The sequence below is a fragment of the Lichenostomus cassidix genome, chromosome 2 (genome assembly GCF_008360975.1).
Source record: "Lichenostomus cassidix isolate B80296 chromosome 2, HeHo_3.0, whole genome shotgun sequence".
In the NCBI taxonomy this organism is placed as follows: Eukaryota; Metazoa; Chordata; class Aves; order Passeriformes; family Meliphagidae; genus Lichenostomus; species Lichenostomus cassidix.
The window spans coordinates 58096856-58120574 of NC_139482.1; the positions used below are offsets into that span (position 1 = coordinate 58096856).

A 23719-nucleotide genomic window follows, 5' to 3' on the forward strand; every position below is an offset into this window, starting at 1 on the left:
GGGCAAACAGGCTTCAAGCTTAAAGTTGCAAAAAGTGTTTAATTACCTAACAGAGTTGGAGGATAAATGCAGGCAAAAATAAACTTTTCATACAGTTTTGGTTCACTCCCCCCTCCCTCTTACAAACCTACAGTATTCACCCCCTTTCCTCCTTTACAGTCAACAAGCCGGGTGGGGGGGGGGGGCAGGGTGTGGGGTCTCTTTTCAGTCCACAGAGCAGATTTTCAAATTTACTCATCACCACAATTCTTCTACTACAAATACTCTTTATCTCTACTTGTTTCTCTCTCCCTCTCTCCAGACAGTTTTCTGCTCTCACCCCCACCCTCTTAAGAAGCAGTCTCTGCACTCACCCCCCCCTTCCCTCTCTCCAAACCAGCAACACAGACAGGGGGCAGGTTGAGGGGTCCTCTGGTCAGTCCAATCAGGAAAAGAGGTTCTCTACTTAGCCAGGGGTCCTTCCCACGAGAGACAGTCCTCTGGGAACTTCTTTGGCGTGGGTCTAATCTCATGAGCAACATCCCACCCGAATTCTGCTACAACATGAGTCTAGTCTCTTTGTCCATAAGGTGCTGTGCAGACTATCCTGAGCTGAGGCCAGGCTGCTTCCATGCCAGGAGCAAGGAAAAGGCCTTTCTCTCCCAGTCAAGGCCTTTTGCAGTTTTAACTCTTAGATGAGACTCCCACTGGTTCACAGTCTTTTCCAGGCATCCACCTGCTCCTCTGGAGTGAGCTGTGGGTGGATTTCTGCATCCTTATGGACTCCATGGGCTGCAGGAGAAACTTCTTGCTCCCCCATAGCTTCCACCATGGCTAGCAGAAAGTTTCAGCTCCGGCGCCAGAAGCACTGGAGCACCTCTTTCTCCCCTCTTCTTCACTGACCTTGGCAATCTCCATGCTGTTCTCCCTCACATATTTTCACCTGCACCTCCTCCTCCTCCTACAAAGTGAAAGAAATGCGTGCCTGCTTTCTTTTGAATTTTTCTTAAATATGTTTTCACAGAGGCATAACCAGCACCTCCAATTGGCCCAAACTTGGCCGGCAGCATGTCCATCACCTTCAGAGCCATCAGAGATTGGCTCTGCTGGACTTGATGTAAAAACTTCCAGAACTTTCACTCAGGACACACAGGAGCCATCTTTGTGCCACACCCCACCCCTCAGACACCTCCCTAGGCCTACTACAACAGCTTCTGAGGGGTCCAAATTTCTCTTCGATGTTAAAAACACTTCACTGATGTTTTGGGCCAATCAAAACCACCACACAGGGAGGCCTGATACAGGAACTTCAGGTGTGGCAAGTGCGGGGAACCTCTGTAATGAAGTGGATGCTTCGCTGGTTTTAAAACTAGGAAGTATTGGCAAAACATACCTGCTCCAAGCCACTTCCAACATTGTGTATTAAGTGCCAGATGATTAATGGAAAATACACTGTGTGTGCTTGCAGGGCCCAGTGAAGATTAATAGCTACTGAAAGCTTGTAACAAATAAAGCCTGTAAACAAATAAAGGATGAGGATAAGGCTGAGGTACTTAATGCTTTCTTTTGCTTAGTCTTTAACAGTCAGACCAGTTGATCTCAGTGTACACAGCCCCCTGAGGCAGAAGGTAGGGACAGAGAGTAGAATGAAGTCCTCATAATCCAAGGGGAAATGGTTAGTGACCTGCTATGCCGTGTAGATATAAGTCTATTGGGTTGAGTGGGATTCATCTGAGGGTACTGACAGAGCTGGCAGAAGTGCTCACCTTCTCTGACCAAGTGACCCCCTTAGAGGGTGAGGGAAAGGCTATGGATGTTGTTGTCTTTCTGGACTGCAGTAAAGCCTTCAATACATTCTACCATAGCATTCTCCTGGAGAAACTGGCTGCTCATAGTTTAGATGGATGCAGTGTTTGCTGGATTGAAAGCTGTGTACATGGCGAGTGGTAGTGAAGGGAGTTCGATCCTGCTGGTAGCTTGTCACAAGTGCTGTTCCCCAGGGCTGTGTGTGGGGCTAGTCCTGTTTAACACCTTTATCAATGATATGAACAAGTGGATCAAGTGCAACCTCAGTCAGGTTTTGGACCAAGCTATGTGGGAGTGTAGATCTGCTGGAGGGTAGGAAGGCTCTGCTGAGGCATGTGGACAGGCTGGATCGATGGACTGAGGCAAATTGTATGAGGTTCAACTAGGCCAAGTGCCAGGTCCTGCACTTGGGTCACAACAACTCCAGGCAGTGCTGCAGGCTGAGGACAGAGTGGCTGGAGAGCTGCCCAGCAAAAAAACGGACCTGGGGGTGCTGGTGAACAGCAGCTGAACATGAGCCAGCAGTGCCCAGGTGGTCAAAAGGCCAATGGCATCCTGGCCTGTATCAGCAATAGTGTGGCCAGCAGGACCAGGGCAGTGATTGTACCTCTGTACTCAGCACGGTGAGGCTGTGCTTCAAGTCCTATATCCAGTTTTGGGTTCCTCGCTACAAGAAAGACATTGAGGAGCTGCAGGGTGTCCAGAGAAGGGCAGTGAAGCTGGGGAAGGATGTGGAGAGCAAGTGCTGTGAGGAGCAGCTGAGGGAGCTGGGGTTGTTTAGTCTGGAGAAAAGGAAGCTTGGGAGCGACCTTACTGCTCTCTACACCTTCCTGAAAGGAGGCTGTAGCCAGGTGGGGGTCAGTCTCTTCTCCCAGGCAAGTAGCAACAGGACAAGATGAAATGGCCTCAAGTTGCACCAGGGGAGGGTTAGATTAGATATAAGGAAAAATTTATTCACACAAAGGGTTGTCAAGCACTGGAACAGGCTGCTCAGGGAAGTAATTGAGTCACCATCCCTGGAGGTACTTAAAAGGCCTGTAGGTGTGGCACTAAGGGACATTGTTTAGTGATGGACTTGGCAGTGCTAAGACCTCTAAGATCGTGGAGGTCTTTTCTAACCTAAATGATTCTCTGAAATGCCATAGTGTTTTTTTTCTGAATATATTAAGTTTGAGAACAGATATTATCTTTTTTTTTTTTTTAATCCAGACTTGGTGGAAACAATAAACAAACTTTACTATATTTTTAATATATTAACTTTTTTGGTGATAAAATGTCTGTCATTTTTAACAAGCAACATTGGCAGATTGTATCCAGGATATAACAAATACTTTGCTTTCAAACATGAAAAAATACAGTTGGAAATTGTTCTGGAGTGGTAGGACTCTTAATGTTTTTATTTCCTGATTTTTTTTTTTTTTCTGTCAGTCTGTATACTGCCTTTGTTCCCTCTCCATTACAGTTGCCTCTTCACCACTACCATTACATTTATAAATTGTCTCTTGTCCTCATGTCATCATCTTTAACTGTGCAGGTCAGTGCTAATGCTGTTTGGTTTGTAAAATAAATTATTAAAAATGACTGTAAACATCTCTTGATGGAAGACTGTGGTTAACACTTTCAAGCTACCATTAGACCACTTCTTTTTGTGTGGATATTAGTCGATTGTCCATACACTGCAAGTAGTTCATTCTGGCCCCTGTGATTCCTCAGCCAGGAGAGGAGAAGTGTTCTCTTAACTGTATCTGTTGGAAAGCATCACAGTGTTTCCTGGAATCAGATGGAATGTGATGGTAACTGTAAAGGATTTTCACGTGATAGTATTCTTATGTATCTGGTTTAAATCAAACTTAATGATGTTGTATTATCATTTCTGGCATTTTAATTTTTGTTTACATCAAGCAGGTGCTTTTTGATGTCTGCACTTAACTTTCAAAATAAAGTAATGACACAGCCCTTTCTTTCCCACAGTTAAAAGTAGATGCTGTATATTTGAAGTACTTGTTCCTTTATGTGGATAATTGATTTTCAGTAAGAGGAGGGCCATTGGAGCAGCAGGCAGGGTGCCATATATATTGTCTTATATACTAAACATTAAAACAACTTAGCTTTATAGAGCTTAAATGTATATAGCTCGAATTAAATCTAAACTGTAACCTTGTTGGCTAAATACCTATGTTGGCAGAACTTTAAAGTGATGCTAGCAGAGAGCTGGTGTGACAGAGGAAGATGACAATGTGAAAATGTGAACTTAACATGGTTGTCTAATGCTAACTTTATTTTCCTGGTTTTAGAAATAAAACAGTAGTAAACATTTTTATCTGAGTTCAGTTTTAGTTGGAAGACCTTAGAGCAGGACTTTTAGTTAAGTGCAAGGGGTTAAGCACTTTGTGGCAGCTGACTTCTGTACTTTATAAAGGTTAAATGTGTGGATGAACCTGAAATGAAGTGTTTTCAAAGACAGGAAACCATCTGCTCTGCCTCTGTTTGTGAGAGAACTTGATGATTCCATGTTGTTTGCTGCTGGGACTCTACTGTGTGATGCATGCTGTGTTGGTAGGCTGGATTACCAGCTGTATTTCAGTTTAGATAGATCCTGACTGCTCAGCTGTGCTGATGACCCTAAAGCTGATTTAACACTTGTGTTTCTCTGTCTTGCTGGATGCATCCTGACGGGGTGGCACTCACAGATGACTTTTTAAAAGTTTTCCTTACCTAGAGGGGTCTGTTAATGCACTTAGAGGTTGTACTGTTTTCTCAGGGTTATGGTTTCAAGGCCAGTTGAAATAAACAGAAACTAATTGCAGCCCAATACCATTGGCTACAAACCAGTAACTGTACGGACTGAAGGTAGGTGGTCCAGGCTTTCCACGGAGTCATGGACTTCCTGTTGTCCTCTGTTACCCCCATACCACTTCCCCTTATACCTAGCAATTTTTTATTATTACTGTTGGGCTTTTCTCTTCTGAAATGTTTAAAAGGCTAAAGGTGTGGTATGAGAAACAGATATCTTTTCCTACTGGAAGTGACCATAATGCTTTAACCAAGGGAGTTTATAAACCATAAGCATTTTTACTTCTGTAAAGTATATATTTTAAAAAGTAGTTTGCTTTTGTTTTTTGACTTTTTCTTTTTTTAAGCTTTACCACTAGAGTTCACCAAAAGCTTTCTGAAAAATAATTTCACTATCAGGCAGTGGGGCAGATAATGTGCCGGAGTGGGATAAATTATGTGACTTGTAGGAACTTGATATGCTATTTTTTAAAATTCATATTTGAAAGCAAGGAAAAGGTAAATTAGAAAACATTTGCTAAATGAAAACATCAGTAAAGATTTTGAAGTCATAAGGTATAAATATGCAAAGAAAGATAGTGATCATGGGACATATTAAGCTTCAGTCATTGACACAGATAAAAGAGGAGTTTGCATAAAAATCCATCTCACACCACAAAATAAAAAATAAATTGAGGGTAATTACAGGCCTTGAGGTCCTAAAAGTAAGGAAGTATCTTCAATTTTTGGAAAGGAGAAAGGTCAAAATGGCTTCTTCAATACCTTGAGCTGTGTAATGAAATGTAGGTTTTCTGTTGTTACTTTTTACTTTGTCTTCAAAGTAGGAAAGACAGAGGTAAATCCAGCCAAAGGAAGATACCACCAAAATGAAGCCTGGGGCAGGAAGAAGAAAACAACCGAAAAAAATTTGACTCCTTATGTTATTGACCTGTGGAGCTCTTCCGGCAAATCTTCTGCCTTTTCTTTGAAGGAAATGGAGAGCTGTTAGACAGCACTGTGCATTCTGAAAGTGCAGCTCTCCCTGCTGTAATACACCAACATCACTGCTTGTGACAGTACTTGAAATCCTGAGATGTGGCTTCCAAATAAGATGAGAAAACGGATCCTCACCCACCTTCTCATGTTTGTCAAAATGTTCTTTTTATTTTTGGGAGCTGCTGTTACATCAAGTAATACATGTCTCAAACTAATGTTTGAACTGGTTTGTGCTTGATGAAATTGAACCACTCTGAGGCCATAAAACTACATTTTTCTATGCAAAACTGGCATGTTTTAACTTTTGGCACTTGTAAGTGCTGCTGAAAGTTTCAAAATAGGCTTGTCTTATTGCATGCAGCTTTATTAGTACTGGAAGAATATTTTCTGACTTTTTTTCTACAAATGATAGTAATATAACAAAACTGTCTCTAACAAGGAAATCAAACCTGTAGTCAAAATTGAGAAGAGACAGAATAGAGAAATAATGTGTGAGGTTGTAATGGGTATCTCAGTATTTGCTACAGCCTCTCTAAGGCATTGCTCTGTAGCAGCTTCATGGGCTGGTGTGTCTGCTCAGTATGGAGAAAGGGCAGGAGGGGCTGGGATATATCTTTTCAAAACGACGTGTGCTCTCTGTCCTTGCTTTTCTTTTCCAGTGCATCTTAACTCCTCTGCCATGAGCAGACTGCTTACTATTATGGCTAAATGGGCAGAGAAGTAGACTTGCTACTTTGTCCTAAATGTTTCCAGATGAACCTCATTTCACACCTGTTGGTGGGATTCTGTGAAGAAGCTTGTACTGCTGATTGCTGTGCTGCATTTATTGGTTGTGTGTGTAAAGGAGAGCTTTAATTTCTGCTATGCTCACTCTGGAGCTGTCACAAGCACTGAATTCTGCTGATAGTATGAACTGGGGATGATGGTTGGGAATTAACCGCAGCAAAGGCTTATCTGGCTGCTGGGTATGGTACCTTAAGCCCATATCTCCTGCTTTTCAGAAAACTGATAAAGTAGAAAATAGATGAGGTGTGAAGGTAGTTCTGAAAAAGTCAATAAGTAGCCGGAAGCTACAATTTAATAAGTGTTTAGACATATCTGGCTCAAATAGCTTATAATTTTAACTCTTTTGAAAGTGATGGATAGAACCTAAATCCATATTCCCTGTGGCATTAGGTATCAGGAGTAATAAGTGGAAGCAAGGCATTTGAAATCAATAAATGGCTTCTAGGTACAACTTAATGCAGACAGAATTTAGAGAAAAAAGATTGCGAAACAGATACAGGAACAAAATTTAGCTTTATTTTGCAGACTGTAGCAAAGTCCTAATCCTGGCTGTTGTGAAAATGAATGGAGATTAGAAAGTTGTGGAAATGTGGAAGTTCAGTGCCATGGGCCAACTTGTACAGAATTAGATGAACTGAAAAAGTAAAAAAATCTGCAGAGTAAAGCTGCTCTCTTTATGCCCTAAATGAGACCATAAATGAATAATGTTAATTACCTAAGATATATTTTATTTTACCCTGGAAATGAAGCAAAGATTTTTTTTTCCCATTTGCCTGGGAATTGTGTTGTGCTTGAGAGTCTTCTTCAGTGCTTTGAGTTTCCTTTTGTTGGACTTGTGACTTGCAGGGACTGGAAGTGCAAGAGGCTCCTCTGGCTAGGTAATTCAAGTGATGCAATTGCATTTTATAAAGGCCCTTGGTTTCTCTTTTCTGTGCCTAGCCCAACAAGTTGTATCTGGGTGCACAGTAGGATTGAGCAACCCTCAGTTTTTATTTTCTTTGTCCTACCCCATATACATGGTGGGGAAGAGCCATTAACATTCCATTAACTCTGCAGATAGGAGCATTTGTCTAAGATTTGTCAGAGTGTTACACCTAAAGGAGATTAAAATTATATTCCTGGGGCAGGTTCCAGTAAATCTTTCTTGATTCTGAAATACTTACTGCTATTTGCAGTAAATTCATGTGGAATCAAATTATGTGTAGTGGAAAACATAAAATTTTCATTTTTCATTTACCTATGTCTTTGCTATCATATGAAATACCTGCTTATGCTTGACTGCAGTGGTTTTTTTGTATCTTAAACATCAGTATGCAATATTTTCAAATAAATAGTTTAGACAACATTTGTGACTTTCAGTTTGTGTCTTGCGGGTCTCAACATCAGCAGTTTCATTTAAATTTTAGCAATTTTTCAGAAACTCCGATCTGCAAAACAATCGAATCCTCTTAATAATTTTTACCAGGTAAGTCTATATCTGAGACTACAGATAAAGCAGGTGGAGATTTCTGAAGTGTTGCATCAAAAATGAGAATGCAGTTGTTTTTCAGTGAGCTCTATGGAATCTGGAGATTCTTTTGGAGCTCACACAAAGCCCCTCATTCTTCTCGGGCTGTAGTTAGACTTCAGTAGATGCTCAAAGACAGTTGGTAGTGCATCTGCAAGAGTTGTGTTTGAGGAAACATGGGGAGTTAGAGCTTTTTAATCTGTTGGGGTTGTTTTTTGGAGGGGGAGGAGGGGATTTTAATTTTTTTTAAACTTGTCCCATAGAAAGGAGTTCATTTGATCTGCTGTTCAGTGTTTTCTGTTGATTTGCTGTGCAACCCAAATTACTGAAAGGAAGGGTTTTGTGATTACCTTTAACCTTGTCAAAAACTTACTGGATGTCACTGATCTCACCTCTAAGTGATGTTGACTGAAATGGCTTGGGCATGTGAATCCCGGTGATGCCTTGGTGATCAGGGACAGGCCTGGAGGCAGGGACAACTTCCCATGTTTGCATAGACACCCCGTGTGGCTTGATCAAGTTATGGAAACTCTGAATCTACTTGTCTGCATGTATAAGATGAAAAGGAATTGGTGTACGGAAGGGCGCATATTTAATATGTGGGTGTTGAGGGTAAATCAATTAATACTTGGAATGTGCTTTGAAACTTCAGCTGCACGGTGTTGTGCAAGACATTTTGTTGATGGTTGGCTTTGGATTGTGAGTGATTTGAGAAGCCATCCGTCTGTATTTGCTCACTTGAATACCTTGTGTTTTGCGTACGAAGCTGTATGTAGGGACAGAAAAGCACTGAGCTGTACTGTGTGTGCTATTTCTGGAATATCAAGCAGGCTTAAGACTCAGAGGAGGAGAAGTTTCTGGGATTTTTCCAAATTCTGTCAACAAAACAAATTCTACCCGCATTAATCATCAGAATGAGTCAGAGTTATTTGTGTGTTGTTGTAGCATAGCCTGGCTGAAACAGGCTACTTGACCTTGTTTCTAATGTAATGGGACTTTTCCTGAGAGACTGATAAATCACTCGTCACTATTTTGCATATTGAAGTTATTTACACTGATCATAAAGTCTTTAGTGAAGTGAAAGGAGCAGTTGACTCTTGGAACACATCAAGATTCTGCCTGTGCTCAAGAGCAGGGTGAAATGCCCACCTTGGAGCACCATGCTGTGGCACCTGCATCTGCTGCTGCTGCCCAGGATAATTTGGGTACCTTAACGTTAGATATTATTGTGCTGAACAGCCATTGGCTGTGCTTAGGCTTTCTGCCAACACACCTCTTATCTAGCAGTGAGATTTATCCTCTCTTGTTCTAAGGTCTTTTTTTGTTCAAGAAAAAGTTGTATGATCCACTTTCCTCAAAGTAGTGAAGTCTTTATTTTGAAGGAATGAGCTAAAATTCGGCCTACATTTTCCACCTTTGGTATATAATATCATGTGCAGAGTGAGCTTTGACTATTTGATATCAAAAGAGCCATGAGAAAAAGGTGGGTGATTAAGGTCACGTAATGTTGGAATAAGCTTTGTTTAGGACATGGCCATGGCTGTATACTTGTAAGTGGGGTACTTTTGCTTTAAAATGTCTGTCTGGGAGCTGTTTGACAAGACAAGTGGAACTGTGGAATGTTAACAAAAATGCAGCAGATTATGACACAGAGAACTGTACTCAGAGTTCAACCGAAGTATGTATTCTTTTTTTCCCTGATCGCCTGAGATGGCAAGCAAGAAAGATGTGGAAATGATCAGTCCCTTTCTTGATTGGAACAAATACAGGTTGTTCAGTGGCTATGGGCTTGGAAAATTCTCCTTCATATGGGAGAATTATTGAAATGTCTTAGAGGTACTGCGGTTTTAGAGTGTAATTACCTGCTGCTTTTCAGGAAGAAACATTTCTGGGTTTAGCATTTTTAAATCTAAAATTGTTTTCCAACTTCAAGTTACCTTTAGGTGCCTTAATGCATGGAAAATCTAGTGAGTTAGAGTAAGATGAATAAAATACCAAAGTAATTTGTCAATTCATGTTGTCTGTGCTGGGTGCAGAGGCAGAAAAATCAGCTGGACATTGCAGGAGTGCAAATGCAATTTATAATATAATTGGATTTTTTACATTTTTAAAAGGTAAACCTTTAAAGTATGTTTAATTCTCCTGTTCTTTACTTTGTGGATCCTAGGTGCTGCTTAGGATGGATGGGCTGAAGCCTCCCTACCCAACTCTGTGTTCTGGGTACTGCAGTGCAGACCCTGGGCTGCTGCAAGCAGTATAGCCAGAGTAGGCTGCTGGTCTGACACAAGCATGTAGAAAGTGGAAGAAAAAGGAGGCTTTCTCTAAGGATCATCTCATTCCCAGACTGCAGCCTATGCTATGTCTAGAGCAGAGATGAGTAGTATTTAGAGAACGGTTTACTCACTTCAAAATTCCAGTATAAATTAGAGTAAGTGCCACTGATGGTTGCAGAGTAGAAGTGGGAAATAAAGTTCATCACTGTTGATGTTTTGAAGCTAAATTTATTCTTTCATGTACTTTTTCTTCTGTGCTGTCTGGTGTTCAGTACCCCCATACCAGGCCTGAAGTGTTTTATTAATGGGCATGCTCTGGAATACAGATTCTTTTGTCTGCACTCTTTATAAATATGTTAATGTTAGTTCAGGTGTTCATCTATTGTAATTTTTCAAGTTCTAGTTTCATGAAACTTGAAATAACTCAGTGATCTCAAAGTTACCCTTTAGTTTTGGTGATGGTGGCAGAAGCCATAAGCTGTTCTGCTGGCCTTGGTAAATTCCAGCAAACTTAATATATTTTGCAGGAGTTTGTTGTTTAGAAGGAGTGCTAAGGCAAAGTTCCAGGTCATGAACAGATTGAATGGACATCAGGTGATATTTTAGTACTTCGTCCCAGTAACTGCACAATACCACCTAAACAGCTGAAAAGAGAGTTGTATATGCTTCTTTTTTGGCAACAGGTTTTCAAAGGTGACTGGAAATAAACCAGTATGTTTTTAGAAATCTTTCAGTCTTGAAACTATGCATGAGTAAATAAAATGGAATTATTTGTCTCTTATACAAAAACGAGGAAGGCAATAATTTAAAATGTCATATTTTGAATCTAGTAGTGTATTACAGGCTTTTAAGTGGCTAGATCTTGTGTGTTTAAATGTGCTCAGGTCCTGCTTATTTGATGTGTTCAGTGGACAGTCCCCATGCACCCATGTTTTGGTGCTGGACAGTGAGGAATATCCTTTGATAGCAGATGCAGCCTCCTGATCTGGAAGGCTTTATAAAACCTGTTTACAGTCCAGCAGTAGCTGCTGTTGCGATGTCTGCCTGCTCAAGAATGAATTTACTAAAGATACTTGATTCCTTAAAAACCAGAAAAAACAAGCTCACTTGCACAATTAGCTTAGTAATGGAAACGTTAATGGAGAATAAAAATGACAAGATTACGTATTCATAGTTTAAATCAGGGCAAGAGGCATGATGGGAGAAGTTTTTTTTTTCTTGAAGGCTTGTCTGCGTCACCTGATCTGACAAGCAGCCTGGCTTTCCTTTTGGAACTTCAAATAACATATTTGCAGGGTGAACCGAATCATGTTTTTATTAATTGTAAATGAAGTGATTTGTTATGTCCAGAGTATCTCAGAAATTTAATGAGAAAACAGACGTAATGTTGCAATCAAGTTGATACTTTTATATTTTACATCCTGATACTGTTGATAAGAGATGAGTGGGACTGTTTTGAAAGGCATTTGCAATCTGCAAAGTTAGTATTTTCAGCAAGCCTTTGAGTGTTTTGTATCATTGGCAAATGCATGGTACGTCTTCAGAGGTGGAAACTGATAATGTGTCTCTGAGATTTCAAACAAGTACCATCTGGAAACTCATGGTAACTTGTGGTTTTGATTTGTAGTTGCTGTTGAGGGTGCAGACACAAGGAAAGACCTTGTTTGCTTGGAATCTTTCCTGTAGGACAAGTTATATGAAAATTGCTAGTTAACTATAGCTGATAAAAAATATTGACAACTAGCAATGGTAGCTATGTATTTTGTGTGCCAAGGAAAGGCACACAAATAAAACCCCAAACTTTTTCTTGTTATTCTCAACCTTGTTGTGCTTTTTCCTTCTGCCAAGCAAAGCCTATTGTCTGCAAACAAATAAGCAAACTTCATGTCCCCAGAGGAAGATGTACCTTCCTCCTGCACTGATGATTCACAGCATTTCAGAACTAGTATTTATGAGGAGATCGTTTCCCAATACTCATTGAGGTCTCTCAATGCCCAGTGGTCCAAGAAATAATAAAATTAACCAACACCTAATTTCAGTAACCTAATTTGAGTGACAGTGGGTTTCTGTGACACAGGGATGTTGAAAGAAAAGAATTAGTTCAGCAACTTTGTTCCAGTCAAGATGCTCGATGACTTTGGTGACTGGCTGTGAGGTGTCCTCATGCTTAGATATTTGTGTCTTTTGGGGGCAGATGATTCCCACAAAGTTCAGTTGCGGGCACACATTCCAGATCCCTAACTTGGATGTTACTGGATGTGGCTCCAGAGCATGAAATGTCAACCAGGGTATCCAGGGAGGGAGCAGAGCTGTTTTGGAAGTAAGAATGCACAAGACAAAGTGTTTAATGGGGAGGTCCATAAATGGGAACAGAGGCTAGAATACAGCACATGGAAACAGAGAAACTGGAGGTGTATTTGTTGTGTAGGAGAGAAGTAAGAAAATTGGAAAGGGTGAGAAGGAAGATTCGCAGAGAGATTAGGAACAGGGTAAGGACAGCTGGAGGAAAAGGCCCTGGGAGGGACTTCAGTGATTACAGAGAAAGATCTGCTTTCAGATTGAAGTGCTCATATCGATGTTCAGTATTTAAAAGGATGTCACACAAGTTATGAGTCATTTTTTTTGAGCAAACAGTGCTGAGCAATCTGGTAGTGGTTTCAGTGCAGAGAGAGGAGTGATGTGCTGAAGAAACTAAAGAAAGGCTGGTTTTTAAGGCCTTCACTAGCTATGTTTCTTCTGTTTTTTTGCTCTATGTGTGTTTTGATTTTTCTGGGAGTTGTGGCTTGGGGGAATTGGAAGAAAACAAAGTTTTGGAAAAAGAATTGAAGGAAAAAAGACTAAAGGTTAAGAGACCAGGGCAAACCCAAGTCACTTGTTTAATTTTCAGCTGATAGTATTACTGCAGTCTTCTTAAGAAAGTCTGCTGATTTATAATTTCCATAATGATAACAAACCTGCCAGTCCTAGTTAGAAAAGAATTGTAAATTTTGTTTTCCTCTGTAGGTATACTGATGTTTCAGACTCTTGCCATTTTATCATCTTAGTATTGCATAATGCAGCCAATTCATGTTTTACAGAGCTTCCCAGTTAAGTGTTCAGAAGTTTCCATGACTTTTAGGTTCCTTTGTACTCTGTGTTGTTTTTCAGACAGTATGATAGACTTTGTGGTTTACTTCCAGTGCAGCCTTCTTTTTATGGAAAAGATGTCACAATGCAAAAAGACCATGGTTTTGAGTTGTGTTTTTGAGCATTTAATGCGAGGCTGATTAGACTTACTTTTTTTTTTTTCTAAAAATGTCTTAACATACTGTTTAAGTAGGTCATTAAAAAAGGGTCAGCAGCAAAATACCATAATTTGAAAAGTATCATTAGGCTGAATAGATGGCAAAAATAAGTTGAAGAAAGAATATACCTGTAGAAAAGCTTGTTGCAGGATATATCATATTCACTACCATAACTGATGTTCACTGTACTTAAAATTCTTGCTTCAGTTTTGCCTGTCGCAGTCTCTATGACTGTCTGGAAAACTTTGTGTAAAGTTTAGATTGTCCTGTTCACTCTGATCTGTGTGAGCTCCCAAACACAGGCCTCTGTTCTTCACTGAAATGTTGGGGCTTTCTCAAAAACCTTATGGAGTTGGAGAAGGTGGCAGGTGGAGGCCTTTCAAGGAAGGGTGTGCGAGCTGCCACATTCATGTGATGCTTCCCATCCAGACCTAAACACTTGCTCTGTCCATCTGGAGTATAAACAGGGAAACCTCAGGGCTGTCTGCCCCTGCCCCTGCCCCTGTAGGCATGTATATAGGAGCCTCAGCTTATTTGTCATAGCTATTTGACTCTTTATCTGCGGACAGTGCTGAACAGTAGCAACTACTCATATCAGAACACTGATTAATCAACATATGTATATGTGTATATACATATATATATGCATGTATATACACACATATACCTCTATAGGTAGACAGTTGCTCTAGTGCCGCTGTGCTGAATAAAGAATTGTTACCCTGGTGTTGCTTAATATTTAATAATTATGAAGCCCAGAGATCTTGTTTATACATGCCAAGCCTAGTCTGCTGTTTTGGTCCATGTTTGTTTCAACACATCCACCAAGGCCTTGCAAAACGAAATGTGACCACTGACAAGTTATTCCCACAATGTTGCAAATGTTCAGATCTTCCTGCAACCTGATGCAAAAGGGTCCTATTGGCAATTTTATTTTTAAACTAAAAATGTTCTTGAGAGAACGCAGTAGATTGTGGTGAGTTTGCACCAGTGCATGCAATTATTTTACATATGAATAGGGCAGTAAAGAACTAAGAAAATTCAGCTATCATTTTGAACAGTTGTGACATGAGCTCTTATTTAATAAATGTGTGTAACACATTAGTGTCTCTGTGTATTTCTATATATTTCTATATATGCATAATCAAAACTTGCATGTACATATATTCATATGAGAGCATGAGAATTAATTAGGAAAAAATGATTTAAAAATAAATGCAGAGATAGAACAACTAAATATGATAAAACAATACTGTTGTCGTGAGAGGAGGACAAACCTCAGCTACACTTTTATTTTTCTTAAATGATTTTTAGATGTGTAATATGAATGATACTCCCTTTCCTTAAACTACTCAGGAGATTCTGTTCTGTAAAAGCCTTTGCTTCACATTGTCTGTTCTACAGAGAGCAAAACCTGTGAAGGAATGAATTTATATGTATTTGGGAGATTTTTTTATATGTGTAAAATATATAAAGTGTGGCAGTTGTCCCTCAGACTGTCAGTCAAGGAGCCAGTGTATTAATAGCCTGTTAATAAACCAAACTTCTGTATGAAATGATTCCTGTTGGCTTAGTATGTAAGGTCTTTCTAAACTGAAATTGTGTTACTTTTTCCAATGCTGTTTTGAAGAGAGGGGTTTGATTTTGGCTTTTGGGGAGAAGCATTGCCATGGTGTTTTCTCTTGCTGCACACCTGGAAACCATGGTGCAAGGAGGAACTGAAACCAAGCCCAGAGCTGTTGTTCTCGGTGTCAAAGCGCCTCTCCTGTGAATAAAGACATCATTTGAAAATGGTTGTGCTTTGCAGTGGTGTATGAGTGCTGCTGCAACTGTTACCTATTAAATGTAATGTTTCCCTTAAATGTTGGCCTCTTGCTATTTTTTGTGTGTGTGTGTGTGTGTGTGTGTGTGTCCTATCCCTAACTCTCAGGTGGGTGTGTTATGGGTGTGAGCCTGAATTTATGAACATTTTATGCTGCTGAAAAGAATAAGAAATACAAAGTTTTGGTAGTGTTACTGGAAAACTACTTTTAAAATATGTTTGTTTTCATACTTGGTGCATCTGACTAGGCCAAGAGATTATTCTTTTTCTGACTTTGAAACTCTGTTTCTTTGCTTTTCTATACATAATTCCTAATCATTTTTTTACCTCTAATTATCTTTCTAATAGTAAAGATAATTAGAGGTAAATTCATTAGGCTAAAAACTTAGTTTTCATGCAGCCTGAGTTGGAGGAGAGGTTCTTTGTCTTGTTCCATTTTTATTTTGACATCTGTGAAGGCTAAAATTGAACTGTGTGCTCTTTCCCAAACTGACAGGGTCAGATATTTATTTTGTTTAATGTTTAATCCTTATTTAGCATTAGTTGCATTTTATGTATTATTTTCAGTTTACCTGCCTCATAGGTTAAGTGACTGAGAGTTAATTAGAAATTATTTCTTTGAAGAAAATGTCAATGATACCGAAAACTTCTTCAGTTTTAGTATTTAGTCATAAGTATGTGCAGGGAGGTAAAGGATATTCATGCCTGTGTGGATACGTTCATGATGAGTGCATATGTAAATATGCCTAAGTCTTGACAGGCTTTCTCCTGCTTTAGCAGGTTGTCAATTTGAATAAGGCACCCTAAAAATTATGTTTTACCTGTATTCATTGCTCCCTGGCTTATGTTATTTAAAGATACCTCAGTCAATACTTCAATGCTCAATGTAGTGAATAGTAGGGAATGACATGAATTTTCTTATCCAAACTGATACAAGCTATTCTGATGAATGCTAAAGCACTAAACTAGTTGAGATAGATTATCTTTATTCTTTTGTTCAAAAAAAGAAGCTCTAACTTCACAAGAATAATAACTACGCTAGTAATTCTGTACTATAGGTCATGTTTTACAGGATTAGAGTTTATATATGTGCTTCTGCAGATAATTTTGGGGTTCAGTTCTGTTAATGAATTTAGATATCAATAGGCTCTGAACATACACAAAGCTTTGGATCCTGAAGAAAATAGTATCCTTATCTGAATGGAGGCAGATATTTGGTTGCATGAATATCTTTTGTCTGAAAATTGCTGAGTTATAATTATACCATAACTAAGGTATAATCAAAATTAGAAATATGTATGTTTCTCTCCAAACTAGCAACATTGGCTTTTCTCTTTAGTAGAGGTCCACATTTTATAAATTCTGACTTGTTTCTTTTGTAGTATTAATTCACAGTAGAGCTGAAGCAGGGATTTTGTTTTCTTAGTGAAACCTGCTTTTGTTGACCACTTAATTTTGCCTTTGTCTAGGCGAGATCTTTCTGGGAATATGCATTTCTGGGAGTAGTGACCATTCTTAACTTTGTTTTCCATGATGTACAACCTAATGGCATCTCAGCTGGTAAATGAGATAACAATTCCTTCCCCATTGGCAAAAAAATTGAAAAGAAATTACAATGCAAATGCTCAAGGCTCTTATTTTTTCTAAAACACACAAAAAGAACAACAAAAAACTTCCAAGAATGTAATTGAATATACAGCTTATTGGTAATGGCTCAGTTTGGGATTTTTTTTTAACATGATACAAGTTAGGAGTTGACAGGTTAAATAATTCTTAACATAGGTTTGTTTCTTTCTGTTTTGTAGACAACTCTGCTGAAGCAGATTTATGGTTGCTGAACAGTTGTACAGTAAAAAATCCTGCTGAGGACCACTTCAGAAACTCAATCAAGTAAGTTCTTTCCTTACAAAGATATTTAACTATCAATGAATATTGCACGTCTTAAAGCGTTGTGTTTTCGATCTAAAAGTAATTTTGTTTTAGAGCAAGAAATATGCTGAGTTTGTTACAATGGTGAATTCTCTGGAATGGATTTGTAAGGTACAGTAGATTTTTTTTAGTTAGCTATAAGTTGCAAGTGCTTTTCACTACACTTACTTAGGGGAACTGCTGACCCATTTAGATAGTGACTTTTATATCACTTTTCAAGACAATATTGTAATAGTTTTCTGAAGAGTTGACTGTGCTTTTGGTGGGTTTTTTTGGTGTTTTTTTTTTTTTAATATGTGAATTGTTAGGTTGTTTGTTTTTTCCTCTGCTTAAATATGGCCTAACTGGGACCTTCTTTTCAGTGTTGCCCAGCAATGGCCCTAAATTAAATGACAAGAAGTACCTCAACATGAGAAAGAACTTCTTTATGTTGAGGGTGGTAGAGCGCTGGAGCAGGCCCCCCAGGAGGGTCATGGTGTCTCCCTCTCTGGAGACATTCCAAACCCACCTGGATGTGTTCCTGTATCACCTGCTCTGGGTTACTCTGCCTTGGCAGGGGGGTTGGACAAGATAATGTCCAGAGTCCCTTCCAACCCTACTGATTCTGTGATTCTTCGAAAGGGTGTGTACTTAAAACCAGCTATTTGACTAAAATTTTTCTTAAAAGATTAACTGATTAGCTTATAATAGAAGTCTTGTGAAGAATGTATTTTATTGTTCAGTACCAATCCAATGATGTTCAAAAAAATTACATGGAAGTGACTTTTGCCTCGAATTTCTGCAGAAGTGTAGTTGTGATGAGAGTAACTGGAAAACCTGCACATGTACAGCTGTCATTGCCCAGTATAAAAAAATGCTGTGGTATGTGTCTTGTAGATTTTATCTTTAGTAAAGAAGGTTGGCTATTTGGGCAGTCATTTGTTTAGTGTGGTGCACTGGGAATGGACTGATTACTGAAATCCATTTTAGTTAGAAAAACATAGTTCTTGGGAAGGGAGAGAGGAGAGGGAAACTGCATTGTAAGCTACCTGCCCGCTATGCTGGAGTTACTAACAGAGTCTCAGGGCTGCAAACTGGAACAGAAACCACTTGCCTGCTGTAGGTGGCACAGCAGAAATTACCTCCACCCCTCAGAGTGCTTCACTTCCTGGCTGCTGGTGTTGCACTTGGCGACCAGAATGGCTTTTTGCCTTTTCTTCTCTGTTGCCAGGAAAAAAAAAAAAAGCTATTCCCAGAATACCTCCAGCAGTTAGTGTGTGTTGGCCAGCAGAACTGACGACAAGATAGTTTCCAGTTCAGTTGTGGCCATCCTTCTATTTTACTAATCCTGTGCCAGAATTGATGTGGTATGGTGTGTGTCCTAGCCAGTAGAATAGAGTTGGTTAAGAAAGAGGGCCTAACTGAAAGCAAATGATCAAAAATATTTCTTTGGAGAACATGTTTCTGTTGCTGCTCTGTTCATGAACTTGATGTTACTTGTAGCCTCGATTTATTCCTTTTTATCTGTACATGTGCCTGTACTTGCTCCTTTCCTATAGCATGTATTGTTCATTCTCTAATCTCAGATCCTGGTGGTTCCCAGCCATGGAGAATGACAATTTTTGTAGTTGTTTCTGACCATTTTTGTAAGGTTCGTTAATCACAGGGGAGAGAACCATATGTGAGTGCACATTGGTGGGACTTGGAACTGAAAGACTAAACATCTTCACTCTCAGAAAAAAGTAACTACTGTATTTGGGTTTTACAGTCATGAGGAAAGCTTGTCTCTCTAAAGAACACAACTTCTTCCAAATACTTCTTAATTTATTACTGCAAAAACCCAGTGCATGAAGTTTTGGTGATACAAAATGAACTGCCGTTACATCCTATCATAGCAGCTTGTCGGTAGCTATAGAGATCTTTGTTTTTCTCAACTGAGTAACAAAATAAACATGTAGTGTGTGTGTTGTCACAGCAAACATACTTGCAGTGGAAGAATTAATACTCAGCACTGTAAAATTAATCTTTAAAATAAAGAAAAAGTCTGAAAGTGTTACATAGTATTATGGATGTTATGTGAGAAAAGTATTTTGGATTTGTTTATTCTCTACCCACTGCAGCAGTTCCTGTTACCTTGCTTGCATATACAACTTCAAAATGCACTGATCCAAACCAGTGGTAGCGTGTTCACACAGGTGGTTAAAGAATGACCATGAACAGCTGATCCCTCACTAATACCGTATGCCGAAGGACATACCAGAACCAAACAAGTCTTCCAGGTTCAGCCTTTTTTGGTCTGATTTGCTTCTAAAAAAGAAACAAAACCACTGCCAGACTCGCTGAACCTTTGCAGATATGTATACAGCTGATACAAGCTGACTGACAGTATAATCTTAATGCTGTTTTCTTATAGCTCTTAGAAATAGTCTGCTGTTCTTCACTATCAAAAAAGTTGAAGTTGCTGAGCCAAATTGATGGTATAGAGGGCAAAGAATTGCTTAAAGACATTAACTTATGGATGGAAATTGAGAGATTTTCCTGTGCAGATCTTGTTCTCAGTTGGTTAATTGTAAAAGAAGATTAAAGTAGACATAGGCAATAGCAGTAAAGAATTCCCTTTATAATTAAGTAGGTGGAGTTTAAAAAAATGATTAAGGCTTGTGTTTTGGTTGTTGTGTTGGTTTTGCTTAGCCCAGAACATCAGCAAGGTATCTTTAGCATCTAAGCGAAATTTAAACCCTTCAAAAGCTGTTGTGGTAGGCCTGAAGAAGTGGCTGAAGGGCTGGGAGAAAATGCACCCCTCTGCTCATGGGTTAGTTTTGTTTAGCCCAGTTTTGCTAGTGGGTGAAGGTGGCACAAAGACGGCTCTTGTGTGTCCTGTGTGAAAGTTCTGGAAGTTTTTCATCTAGTCTAGCAGAGCCAATCTCCGATGGCTCTGAAGATGATGGACATGCTGCTGGCCAAGCCTGGGCCAATTAGAGATTAGCAGGTTTTGGAAAGTTCCAATTTTTGAAGTTGACTTTATCTTGCTTAGAATTTAAAATGAAATAAGAGTTTAAAAAAATATATATTTAAAAGTCACTTGCATCCTTTTTTTTTTTTTTTTTCTGATAAAAATGTTTCAGTATGATATTTTTGTTCTGGACTTGATCATCTGTCAGTGTGACTAGGTTAGGTGAGTTAAGTGTATATGTATATATACGTTTTATAAACAGTATAAATAATAAGTAAAATATCATTAAAGTTGTTCCAGAGAGATGTCACTATTTATTTTTTTATTTTGGGCGATGTTGTGTAGTTTTTTGTCGTTCATTTAAGTGCTTCACCTTATTGTTTTTGTGTTTTGTCTTTGTTTTTCCTAAGCTGGAGAAGGCTGTCGCGTAACATTTTCTGCTATCATTTATTTTATTCAAAAGTAGCTTTCTTAAGACTTAGCGGTTAGTAATAGCAAGAATAAACATTCACGAAATAAGTTACTAACTTTAACTTGTGTAAACCACAGTAACTCTGGTAAGACTGTTTGATGAAGAGAATTAAGCCCAAGAGTGTGTTCTAGAGGAGCTCGCTTCCTTTAAAATAAAATTATTTTGCTCTTCAGTTTCATGCTTCATTAATTTCTGTGTGCTCTGATACTCATTTCTTGACTGTTACATCTCAGATAAGTAACCCAGTTTTCCTGATGACCTCTGAAGATTCAGAGACTGTTTTGTGTTTCTAGCTAGCAGTCTTTTCCTTTGCTTCATCCATTCCTGAGTGCTGGTATAAGTTACTCATGTGTCTGGGGACTTTGACTTTTCCTTGAGGAGTTCTCTTGCTGGTTAAAGTATTATGGACAGGAATTTGGTGTCTGTCTTATCAAAATGGCCAGAATGATGTTGTCTGGGAAGAACAGTGTAGTTACGCTGTTGAGGTGTTCATGGCTTGTCTCATGGTGTAGAATGAGTCTGACCACTATAAATAATCATCTTTGTTACTATATGTAATTAACGTGTAGCATCAACACACATTTTCTGATATGTTTCTTGCTGCACTCACTTTAGGCATGCTCCAGTGTGTGTTCAGCCCTTTTCTTTCTGATAGCTATGAGTTGTGACAGAGATGTGAGGGCTTTTAGCACTAAAGTAGCACCATGTGACTTCCAGTTCTGTCCTTGCTTCAGTTTTCACCAATTCATGAATAAACACTGTATGTGGGATCTCACTTTTATGCTAGAAGGAGCATAAAAAACTGTAGAATTTGTGGAAATGTTAGTTTAAAAGGACTGTGATTGTAGACCCTGCAAGTTGTTTAAAGCTCTCAGTGGATTAAATTGAGGAGTAAAAGGCATGACTGTTGTTTGATGCTGCAGAATTTCTGTTCACCAAATGCAATTGTGTTGATGACAAGTACAGAAGGAAGTTATTCTTTAAGAAATACAAAAGCTTTTTCAGAGATAAGAATAATTTTCTGCTGCTTGACATCTTTGCAAGTGAAAATAACCCTGGAAAAAGGTTTTTTGTTTCTTTTTTTCAACATTTATGAATGTAATTTATATGATGCATTTTGCAAATTGAGCAAAATGAAAAATTATACACTGTGCAGGGTTATCACTTTGTTTGATGCAGCATTAATCCTTTGGCTGTTACTAATAAGTTTCCAGTGTAGAAGGAGACTGTGATTTACAGTTGTTTATTCCATTCATACAATAAAATCTAAGCTGTGATACACTTCTGCAAGAGATAACATAAGTATTTCAAAGCCAACAATCCTCTGGTCTTTATTTTGTAGATCCTGCTAGCATAAGAAGATCACTTCCACCAGGTATAAGTTTCTGAGATGAGTATCATAGTCTGGCTGTTTATTGCATTGTACAGAAGTAGTGTGTTCCCATGACTTTCAGTGTTTGTGTCAGAGTACTTAAGGTAACAGGGCAATACTGAGAATGTAGGTAGGGGTACTGCTGTTTTCCACTTGTACTGAAGAAATCTGAGGAAGAGCTGACTTCTCCAAAGTGGAAATGCTTGCAAAACAAACTTCATTGGGTGAGTGGAAGTTTGGCACTTGATTTCACCCCCCCCCCCCAAGACTGTTACTAATAATACTCCTTGCTCAGACTCTCTAAACTAGTCTAGATAATGTTGATAAGAATCTTGCCTTTTGCCAGGGTGAAAGGCTCACACACAGATTGATGAAGTGCTTATATTCAAGATTGATTTATATTCATAGTGCAAGGGGAACTTCTTCCCCAGATAATGGCAAGTTACTTGGTTTTGAGTAGAGTGAGTGGAGGCTGTAAATCAGTTAACTAGAATTTAAAATCACAGTTCTTTTCTAAGTACAACCAGAGAAGCTTAGGTGACTGCTGAAGTTGCTTCATCAAAGCCTAAACATTTAGGCACAACATTTATATGTTTACAGATGTGAGACATCTATTGAGATCTCAGCAATCACACACCATTAACCAAAGTGAGTTTTAAAATTAGTTTTACAGCTCATTCTATTTTGTAAAGAAATAATTTTGTTTTTAGGAAGTGCTTTAATCTTTGATATAGTGTGTACAAATGAATTAGTAGAGGACACTGAATATTTCTTTTCTGTTAAACACGTGATTTTTTTTTTTGATCTTCAGTGTTTTCTGCCAAAAATTTCTACTTGAGCATTAGAGATTTTGGGTTTTGTACAGCTGTGCCCATCCATATTACAAAACAATGAATTTTATTTTTATGTTCATTCTACTGGTTAACATTTCTCAGCTTAAGCAATATCAATTTCACACTTATACAGTTGGTCAAGCTTTACCAAGGAGCATAGCTGACTACAAATTCTTTCTCACTTCCAAATGCTGCAGAAGGCTTTCATAGGCTTAAAACAAAAATGTTATTAAACTGAAGTCTTTATTTAAAACTTTACCAATCTAGTAAGAAATTTTTCTTCTTTTTAAACTTACTGAATATTGTCTTCCATGCTTTTAGTGTCTTAAGCTGATAGAAGACATACCTGTTGGTGAATAATTCTGTGATTTAAATGATGATTGTTAGTGGAAGTTTTTTAGCTGCATTTGAATGCGTTCTTTTTCTTGCACTCATCTCTGCTGTAAAAGAGAATGGTAAAAGCTGTTTGACATGATGTTATAAAATGCAGAGAAAAACCACACCATATAGAACTGAGTGCTTTCCATTGCATAGTATTTAGAAGATAAAAGGATTATGGACTGCTTGTGATGGTGTGTGTTACATGACCACATTTTGCAGAGATTTGCAAAAGCCTGGGTTATAAACTTGTGGGCACTTTAGTTTAATATTTTACAAGGTTTTTAAAAAAGTACAAGAACAGCAGCAATCAACTTCTAAATGTGATTCTAGAAATCTTGTCTATTCTGATATGAATGCGTTTGGGACTGCTTTAAGTATTCCGTGATATTGATGTTGTGAGATGTTAGCACAGTGCTGATTAAGCCTCCGATACTTTAGTGGGCTAACTAGCTTTTAGATACTCTTTATGTCTTGAGCCACATCCTTAGGGACTGATGTACATTTGATCATCATTTTAGAGAAGAAAATATTGCCAGGACATGAGAGGCCAACTCTATTTCATATAGCTGTATATG

General features: G+C 38.7%; 1 protein-coding gene across 3 annotated transcripts in view; it reads left to right on the forward strand.

Annotated features, from left to right (window-relative positions):
- CDKAL1 (CDKAL1 threonylcarbamoyladenosine tRNA methylthiotransferase) overlaps window positions 1-23719 on the forward strand; it is a 395226-nt gene that overhangs the window by 50979 nt on the left and 320528 nt on the right. For all 3 annotated transcript variants that reach the window (XM_085051690.1, XM_085051691.1, XM_085051692.1), the window contains exon 5: window positions 17031-17115. In XM_085051690.1, coding sequence (XP_084907816.1) covers window positions 17031-17115 — 85 coding nt within the window. The remainder of the gene's footprint in view (window positions 1-17030; window positions 17116-23719) is intronic.